This window comes from Chelonia mydas, chromosome 15 (assembly GCF_015237465.2).
Source record: "Chelonia mydas isolate rCheMyd1 chromosome 15, rCheMyd1.pri.v2, whole genome shotgun sequence".
NCBI lineage: Eukaryota > Metazoa > Chordata > Testudines > Cheloniidae > Chelonia > Chelonia mydas.
The window spans coordinates 19,990,112-20,000,000 of record NC_057856.1 but is presented as its reverse complement, the minus strand read 5'-3'; the positions used below and the strand labels follow the sequence as shown (position 1 = coordinate 20,000,000).

General features: G+C 43.5%; 1 protein-coding gene across 3 annotated transcripts in view; it reads left to right on the top strand.

Annotated features, from left to right (window-relative positions):
- The window catches only part of MMP17 (matrix metallopeptidase 17), a 105,671-nt gene that overhangs the window by 60,573 nt on the left and 35,209 nt on the right, over positions 1–9,889 (top strand). For 2 of the 3 annotated variants that reach the window (XM_043529550.1, XM_037878832.2), the window contains exon 2: positions 6,864–6,996. In XM_043529550.1, coding sequence (XP_043385485.1) covers positions 6,957–6,996 — 40 coding nt within the window. In that variant the 5' untranslated portion in view covers positions 6,864–6,956. Of the gene's footprint in view, positions 1–5,826; positions 6,181–6,863; positions 6,997–9,889 lie in introns of those variants that run through there. The other variant, XM_043529549.1, reaches the window with a different exon arrangement.

The window sequence follows — 9,889 nt, the reverse complement described above, 5'->3', positions numbered from 1 at the left end:
TCATCCATAAAACAATAATAATCATTACATCTGTTTTAAAATGAACCATCTAATTGTGCTGCAGAGCAAAAGAGCGTAGGTAAAAATAAAACTAAAGCATATAAGAAATGGAAGTGCAGTTCTAATCTGAAAATTGACTCTACCAAGGGCATTGGGAAGTTTCATCTTTATTGGGATTGTCTTTTTTGTTCTCTGGTTGCACATGCCCTGGCACAATGGGGTCCTGCTCCATGACTGGGGCTCCTATGCAATACATGAAATAATATTGTCTGTCACTTTCTTCCAGATCAAATCAGTTTACAATTAAAGGATCTGAGAGTCAAGCAGGGTCTTTTCCTGACTTGTAAATTGAAGAAAAAAAAAATTTGTGCAATTGGAGCTTTGTTGATAAGCATAAACCAGGCTCTGCTCCGTCTGACTCTTCCATGTCTGTGCTAACAGAAATAAAAAGTAATGAAAGCTTATTTTTAGTTAGTAAAATCAGCGGTTCACCCAGCGATCTGTGGAATAACCAGATGCCATAGTCACATCGTTAGTATAGTCAGTCACCTTTCAAAAAGAAACTTCCTTTTAAACTGCGGTTGCTTTAAAACATCTTTCGGTAATGTATTGGTCACCAACCACAGCAGGGTATGTAGGGGAAGAATACATTAAATCAAGCCACTTAAAAATTATAGCATTTTTCTCCACACTCCCACCATCAAAAAACATACTGAACCTATTGCCGTAGAAGTGCTGTATTAAACTGTATCCCAGCAGGAACTGGTATAAAAGATGACACTTCTAAACCAAAAACGAAATCCTGATTCTAATGAAGTTCTGTGCTCTGTGGAGGATGGGAAAACGTTCACCTATAAATAAGCGAAGGCTGAAAAACGAGGAGGAGGAATTAAAATAAGGGTTCTGCCTTAATCCCATCTTAACTAAAGGTCTGCTGTCAAATAAATTTTTAAATATAATGTAGCCTCTCTCACCCCTGCTCCTCATTGTTTATAATGCACCCTTTCAGCTCTTTCCCAGTTCATTCCAGATTACCCAATTTAATGTAAGCATATTTTGTCCTTGCTCCTGGAGACAGTAATAACCGAGCAGAGGGAGGGTGATGGCATTGTGGCAGTGACAGCTGCCTGGGGAGCTGGGATCAATCACAAACCAGGTTGGAATTGTTTAGATTTTGCAACTCTCTCTCTCTCTGTGTATGTACAGCACGTGTACAACAGGCCTTCAGTCTCAGGGTATGCCTATGCTGCGATGATTGCAGCTCAGGGAGGCATCCCTGTGCTAGCTTTAATGAGTGAGCTTGGGTACTAGCAGCAGGGAAAGCGTGGTGGTAGCACTGACTTCAGCACAGACTGCAGCAAGGCCGCCTAGAGCAGTGGGTGATCACTCAGGCAGCTAGCCAGGGCTGAAAGCTAGCTTGATGATGTCTGTACTAGCTACAAACACACACCCCTCCGAACACACAAGGCAGTACAGACATACCCTCAGTCGGGGACCCTGAGCTCTACTCTAAAAAAACAAATAATTCCCATTGATCTCCACCATTTCTTTTTCTATTGGTTAATATAAGATCCTTCCTCTCTCCTGCCAGGAATCTTAATCCCCTGTCTCAAGGACTTTAAATGTATCCTGCCTCCCTGCCTTAGACCCAGCTTTGCTCCAGCAATTCCCCTGCTGGGTGGAATGTGATTCCCAGCTCCATCCTGGGGATGGCTAGGGAGCCAGTACAATGTTTCATCAATAAACATAATGCCTCCATTTTGAAGGGAAGTCTCCATGCCAGTCGTCTGCTCAGCGCTGAACAGCCAGGAGGATCCTGCCCACAGCTGTGTTTATCAACCACAATAGAAGGCAGGGTTTGGCTGAATGAAAATGTCTTTCGACATTACACAGGGCCACACAGGCACTTTTTACTTTTCTTTTCTTTTTCTTTTCCAAGCATGAAAACAATGGCAGAGTCTTTAAATCTTATCAGCAATGAAGCTGGATCGTCTGGATTCTTCTCCATTTGTTCCCACACATGTCTTTTTGAATGTCTTTTTAAACTCGTGGAACCAGGGGAAAAGATTCTCCCTGGGTAGTGACGGCTTTGAAAGTTAATGGTGTGCACTGTTAGTTATTGGCATTATAGTGCCTGGGGCTCTTATGCTACGTTCTCTACTGACACACAGTAAGAGACCGTCTCTTCTCAGAAGAGTTTAGACTCTAACTAGACAGGACAGACAAAAGGCGGAAGAAAAGGAATTGCTATTATACCCTTTTTACAGATAAGGAAATGAGACAGACGGACAGACAGCATAAAGGATTTGCTCACACTCGCACAGAAAAGTTTTGCTAGAGTTTGGAACTGAACCCAAATCTGAGTCCTAGTCCAAGATCTTTATACAACAAAGCCACCCTCCTCTCTGAGCAGGTGAAGTGTTAGCTATGCTCTTCCCAGGTCATCTTGGAGCAGATGGTGGGGTCAGTTACAGAGCTGGTTGGGAATTTTTCAAGAAAATATTTTTTCATCAAAAAATGTCAATTGGTTGAAACTGAAACTTTTAATGGGAAAGAGTTGGCTTCAGTGAAGTTCTCAACTTGCAAATGTTTTTGAATAAAAACTTCGGGTTTTCAGAACATGCTGTTTTGGCATTTTCAACATGAAAAATTCCAATTTTCCACTTTGAGACAACTTTTTGTTTTGAAATTAAAGCTAAGGAAATTAAAATAAAACATTGCAAAAATATTGAAATGAAATGTTTTGACCCAAACTTATTCTTTTGGGGTTTTGTTTTCTTTTTTGGTTAGAAAACATTTTTGAGCTTTTGAATTTTTGTCTCAATTCAGGACAAATTTCAATAAATTTTTCAGGAGGGGAAAACAGTTTCCAATCCACTACTATTCAATTGTCGTTTTTCCCAAATCCAGTTTCTCTTCCCCAGCGTAGACAAATTAAGAACAGCGAGGGAGGGAGAAGTTACATCTTCTGTTTGACACTGAAGAGATGGTTTCAGAGTAGCAGCCGTGTTAGTCTGTATTCGCAAAAAGAAAAGGAGGACTTGTGGCACCTTAGAGACTAACAAATTTATTTGAGCATAAGCTTTCGTGAGCTGCTCAAATAAATTGGTTAGTCTCTAAGGTGCCACAAGTCCTCCTTTTCTTTTTTAGAAGAGATGGTGGCATCCAGTGCCCCTGGCAAGGGCATCTCAAGCATGAATCACTGTAGGATGCTGCACGCCATACTTGGTATAGAGCAGCTGGGGCCAGGAAAAGTAGTAGCATGGATTGTCTTTCGATCTAGAATGAAATAATCTAGATGGAGCCTTGTGAGTAAACCCTGAGACAGTCATCAGTGGGTCTGTCACTCTTTAAGCAAAGCAGCAATAGGGTGTTTTTAGCTGCAGGGAGCTCCCACCATTGTCCTAAATGTTTTGAAGTGCAAGATGATAATCTCTCTTTTTTTAAAGATGAATAAAGTACAGTTATTACTATAGGTAAATCACTGAAGGCTTCCGCTGGACTGATCCCCTTCTCCAGCTCTTTCACCCGCAATCTACAAAGTTGTGTGTCCTTTACTTTGCCTTTTGTCTTACAGTGCATTCTCCAGGAGGGCTACGGGGAAGCTGAATTAGTTAGGCCTGCAGTGTACAAAAGGGTCTGCTACAACTAGAGGGTAAATAACACTGTCTCCCTGGCTGTGGAGGAAACCAAATTGAACCCCACGGTCCCTGGCAGTCGATGGGCTGACGTAGGGCTCTACGTCACAGGCGATTTCTCAGGAGCAATTTGTGTAGCTAATGGCTGTCACCAATGTTTTTCCTATGCAAAGGGCCAAATAAAGCAGCAGGAGCAAACATTGATGACAACATTCAGCCCGGCTTTCAGACCACGCTTACAAGCAGATGGGATAGGAATTAAAAATCTGTCTTGCTGTGGTCTTTGGTAGCTAATGTGTTCCTAGCAGTTGGGTTACTGAATCTTGGAGCTACATTTAAATAATGTGCAAAAGCGCACTGATCCCAGTGCATCAACAGGGGCTTGAGAACTCTCTGTCCTTGAAGGGTGTTGGGAAACTGGGCAGTCAAGCATCAGTGGTAAGCAGATATTGACTCACAGCATTAAACTTACCGAAATAAGCTAATGGTGTATTGACCAAGGAAAAGCCTAAATCAATATCAGTCCTTAGTGGCTTGGTAGATCAATATGTCTTTTGATACTGATAAAGAACACAGGAGTCACGTATTTGCAGTAATATAAAGTTTTTCTCTGCTCCTTCTGCATTGACCAGAGACGAGAATGGGAGTAAATGGAAGGTTTCCTTGGAGATGACCAGGCACTGGGCAGAGAGGTGATGGTTAGGTTTGTTATGGACCATACTGCTCTAGATTATAAAAAATATAGGTGCTTGTCTCTAAATACACACACTGAGGTCACTGGCAGACAGAAGGCTAAACATGGTCGGCGGGAAGTGGGCGTAAACCCATCCACCCTTCCTCTTAAATAAATGAAAATCATTTGGGCAACTCTGAATGGTTTCGTTCACCTCCACTGAACAAAGATTCACTTTTTCTTGTTCAGCAAGAACCAGCGTAGCTGCCACTCATTTATACAATGCTCAGTCTATGCCCCGTTATTACCAGCCATTTTCATAGCAAGAATGCAGCACAGCTTAGAGAATCGAGTTTTTACGTACAAGCTTGGGTAGAGGGCTCATTCATTGCTTCTTGGCCTGTGGCACTAAATGGGTGGCTTTTGGTTTGGTTTTAGTTATTTCTTGGCAATGAGGTGGAAGATATTTGTTTTTTTGTAAAAAGCATTTAGGAACAGTCCACGCAGCCACCTTGCCAATGGGCTTTAACCCTGCGCTAAAGGTAGTGGCTGAGAGGGGACAGGCAATTTTCATGGACCATTCAGTTCTTGGTCTCTCTACTGATCGTGCCAATAACAGGGGAATTTTAGCTGTAATGGAAAGCTCTTCATTAAGAGCCTGATGCAAAGCCCATTGGAGTCAATGCGGGACTTTCCACTGACTTTGGCTCAGGCTCTCGGGAATGTACGAAGACTCCCAAATTCATTTTGCATAGGTGACCAAAGAACCAACCACTTCTGATCAGGGGAAGAGTTGAACAAGTAGCCTAGACTTGAAAGGCTTCCTGTGCCATTATTAATGGGATATTATATTTTTTAAAGTTTTTTTTTTAGGTTCATATATATATGTGTGTGTGTGTGTATGTATATGTGTATATATATATATGCACACACACACACACAGAAAGGCCATTAATCTCCTGGAAATGGCCATTTTTATGTCAAATTATTTTTGGCCTAAATCTGTTGAGCAGTTTCCCATTCTGTGGCTCTTGATGCCTCAGAAGAAAACTAACCCCCCCCTTTCTGTTTATAAACTGTGCTGCTCATATCTCACTTTGGGGGCATTCTTGTTCATGTTGCCTGTCAGCTGATTAGGAAAGTTAAAGAGAAGTTCTTTCAGTGTGTGTGACAGGATGGTTTCCCTGGAAGCTTGTTGTAATTTCGTATCTCCCTGAGTTTCCTCTATTTAAATTTAGGGCTCATCGTCTGGGGTGATTGCAGCTACTCTGAGAGCTGCCTGGAAATTTAGCTAATTGGTAATTATTTCATAAATTGCCGCCTGGTTCCTATTAAGGAACCTGATCCAACTCCTACTGAAGCCACCAGAAAGACTCCTGTTGACTTTAATGAGAGTTGGGTTGGGCCCTAACTCAGATGATGAGAGAGAAAACCACGTGAGCCTCTCATCTCCTCTTTTCAGTGGAACCCACCAGCTTTGGTTTGCTTGAGTCTCAGTGAACCTCAGTGGCTGGTTTGCTTCTCATGGTTTTAATAATTTTAGGTTCCAAAACTCATCACAAAGCTCAGAACAAAACAATACAAACCCAAGTGAAGTGCATCGAATCCAAAAACACTGGGCTGTCTCCACCTGACCTGTGGCTCCCTAGCACCTCCCCACCTCCAGACATTTTCAGGGAGCCGATGAAGGCCCCTCTGTCTATCTTCAATCACTGGAGCCACGCCTTCTCCCCATCTGCAGTGTTTGGGGCACTCGCCTGCCACTCCCCAAACCCCAAAGATATCTTCCTTGGATGAACTGTTTGTTCCAGGTCCCACTGTCGCCTCTCCACTCTCCTAGGCTTGAGATGTTCCCGGAGTGCCCTCATGGTAAGAAAGCCCCGGTTTCCTGGCTATCAGGCTGTGTTTTCTGGGATGTCTCAGGCCCAAGAATAGAATAAGTCAGTAACAAGAAGGCAGTAGCAAGTCTCAGTGGAGTAACTGAAGCCCTGTTGCTGAAGGCAGGATGGGTAGGCAGGCAGAAGTTTTACCCTGAGGATGTGTAGAAGAATGGGTCTACCTTGCCAATTCCAACACCACCCAAACACTGTAGAGGGGAGGGTGGGACCCCAGGGAACCTAACTGCTGCCCCAAAGTCAGTACTATGTAGGGATGAAAAGCGGGTGAGTTCTATTCAGCTCCCTTAATTCTCAGCCAGTCTCCCCACAAACCGGTCTCTGCTAACAACCAACAGTCCAAAGGGAGACTAAAAGATAGCTACATAGGCCCATGTCTTTTAGCTGCTGTTGCCGTGATGATCAAAGATCGCTTGCAGCCGGATGGGAAAATTAAATGTCAGCATTGGAATGCATGAAGGTCACTGGATTCCATTACTTAAGTAACGTATACAGATCCATTCTGACACATTCATTTGTTAACATGGACCACAAAGCTCAATGAGGAGCTCAGGTGTAGACATGTAAATGAGAAAGACGTCTCCATGCGGAACCGATGGGACCTTCAGACCCTGTCATTCTATCTTCTTTTATTTCCCCCTTCTCCTTGCTTTACAGGACTGGCTGACTAAATTTGGCTACCTGCCTCCTCCAGGCCCTGTCACAGGACAACTGCAGACCCAGGAAGAGCTTGCAAAAGCCATCACAGCCATGCAACAGTTCGGAGGCCTAGAAGCAACAGGGATACTAGGTCAGTCGGAAACGAGCACTTTCTTCTTCTGTTTCATTTTGATGATCAGCTGCAGAGATGTCTCTTAATAGGATTGGGGAGGGGGGTGCGTTCTGCTATACCACTGAGCTGCAGAAGGATGACTGTGCTGGTCCCAGGAAGATCTAATGTGTGTGCAACAGCATACGGCCCAGTTTGCAGTTATAAGGAGTAATTACGTGGCTCAGGTGCTGTGTTGCCTTGCATTTTCAACAACCTGAGGCGGGCAATTATTTCACTAGGCCCACATGCCCATGGGGTTCTTATTGTGCTCAGAATAGCTCTTGATGCGTTTAAGAAAGGAGAGAGAGCATCAGAACTGCTGGGTTCGTTGGGTTTTTTTAATCATTGATTACATCATCCAATTGAGGGGAAAATAGCTAATTAATTGCCGAGATCCGTATGTTGAACTATTCTATTGTTATCCTTTTTGACAAAGAGGGGTGGTGGAAAGATTGTTTCTAAAAGAACGACTCACGGCTGTTCTTTTTGTCTTTTTCTCCGGCTCATTATACTTGTTTGCATTGAATTATTTTTGAAGACAGCTAGGTTTTTTGGCTTTTTGTCTCTGCTAAGCAAGCCAGAGCTATTGTCAGGCTGTCAGCCACAGCAATTTTCAGCTGCAGAAGGATGGGGTCATGGCTAAACCACAGGGTTTAAGGGTTTGGGATTCTATTCCTGGCGACTCTCTGCATGACTGGAGGCAAGTCCTTAACCTCTTTGCGCCTTGGTTTCCCTTTCTGTGACATTGGATTCATTAATGTTTGTGAGGTGAGAGCCTCAGAAGGAAGGAATTGACAGAATTATGAAAGATCTACTGTTGCTTAGATACTATGACACTGAGCACTCCTGTGTTATCCTAGTGTTCTTCCACCTCTTCAAAAAAGGTAGTTGCTCTAGTTAAAAACATAACAAGTCAATTATTTTCTTACCTAATTTATTCCCACCCAAAGCAGTTCAGAGTCTTACTGTAAGGTTCACCACACCTGAGCCCTCAGACAGACTTCTCCCTGAGCTCCAGGGATGGGATCTAAGAAGCTGATCCAGCTGCTGTTGAAGTCCGTGAAATGAGTCCCTTTGAGTTCAGTGGGAGTTGGGTCAGACCCCTGAAGTGCAGGTCTCTTCTTGGCCGGTTGGCCTCATGCACTGCTGTGGAGTTGTCCAACCTTTTGCAAGTCCAGGTTGGCTGAACCCCACTCTTGCAATGCTGGGACTGGGTCAAGTGCATTCCCATCCAGATGATTCAATGAGCCCCACAAGGAATTAGCAGTAGGTGAGCATCAAATGATTCCATGGTGAAGTTTGGTTGACATAAGCACACACAAGACCAGGGCTGGGATTTTTAAACTCGGTTCTGCTTTTCCTCTGAATCCATTTGCTTGGTCCTAACAAATTGTCTCAGTTGTTTTCATTTTAAAAAGGAGGGGGAGAAAGTATCATTGTAATCCTCCTAAAGTTTCTTTGTCTCTCCCTGCCTGCTCACAGTTCTTACGCCCAGAAGCTACCTACTGTGGTGAGGTCAGTTTGCTTTCACTGCCATTATTTAGGAGAGAGTTAGTGAGAACCTGCTAATTAGCAGGCTCTCCTTTGCCAAGTCCAGGCTGTGCCTTGGCAGCTCTTGGCAAGTCCCTCTTTGAGCAGCTGCTTCCCATGTCACTTAAACAGCTCTCTGTCCACTTTCCTATCAGCTCATCACTGAGATGCTTGCTTTCCATTTTTAATTAAATACATGTAATTATCTTTCTTTCACATCTTATCAGAAACACCAAGAGGCCCAGGAGCAAGGTGGGTTTCTTGGTTTGGGGTTTTTTTGTGTGTGAAATTATAAGCATAGTTTAAAATGGTCTTCACAGTCTTTTCCTTGTGAATTGGGGGTCTGTGTTTTGGGATTTTTGTTTTAAATAAAAATATATAATTTCCCCTTTTTTAGAATAAAAGTGTAAGGCCAGATCTGTAAATTGGTGCATCCAGAGTCCTGCTGGTTGTGGAGCCGGCCCTTTACAATTTTATTCCATTCCTAATAAAGAAACTTACTAGTGAAGAAAAGAATATTAGCATCTTGCAAATCAATTTCCAGTCTAACACAACTATGGTATATCTGCGTGCAAATACTACCCTGCTTTGCCAGGGGAATGGTGGGAAATCCAGATTAAAGAAGAGACCAAGGGCATGTCTACACAAAGCCGCAGTGTGCTCCACGGCGGTGTGATTTCTAAAGTGCACTGAAGTGTTGCACACTAACTGGTCCACATAGACCATGCAGGTGTGAACTAAAAGTTCTCTGGTGCACTTTAATGTAGAATACTGGGAAGAAATGTGCCATCCTCATTCTACCCTGGTGCCATTTGCCAAACGGCGTGCATTGTGAACGGGGCACCAGGGACGACTAGGCTCTTGTCAGTTTCCTATTTCCCATCGTTTAAAATAGTGCAAAGCCAGTGTTAGGGCCAGGCCTAACCCATGCATTCTAAGAGGCCTCCCATTCCCGATACTTCCTTGTACCTTGCTTGCTAACTGCCTTGCTAACAACCTGGCTCTCCCTGTAGGTGATTCTGGGGAAAGAGAAACCGGCCCTGCAACAGCATTTTTGTTGCAGTTGTGTCATTTTGGAAAATGAGACTTTGTCCTTATTTTGGGACTTGTTAATGATTACTGCTATCCTGTTTAAGGTTGGGTGGTTGTTTTTTGGGAGGAGGAGGTTAATATCCATAGCATTATAGCAATGTAATCTGCTCCATGACGGGGAACGTTCAATGTCAGCACACACAACTATTCCAGCACGCGCGTGTGTGTGTAGGTGGAACGTGGCCTCAGCTGCATAGCTGATCCTAATCAACTATGAAGAACCTTGTTAATATCAGCAATCCCCCTGAGA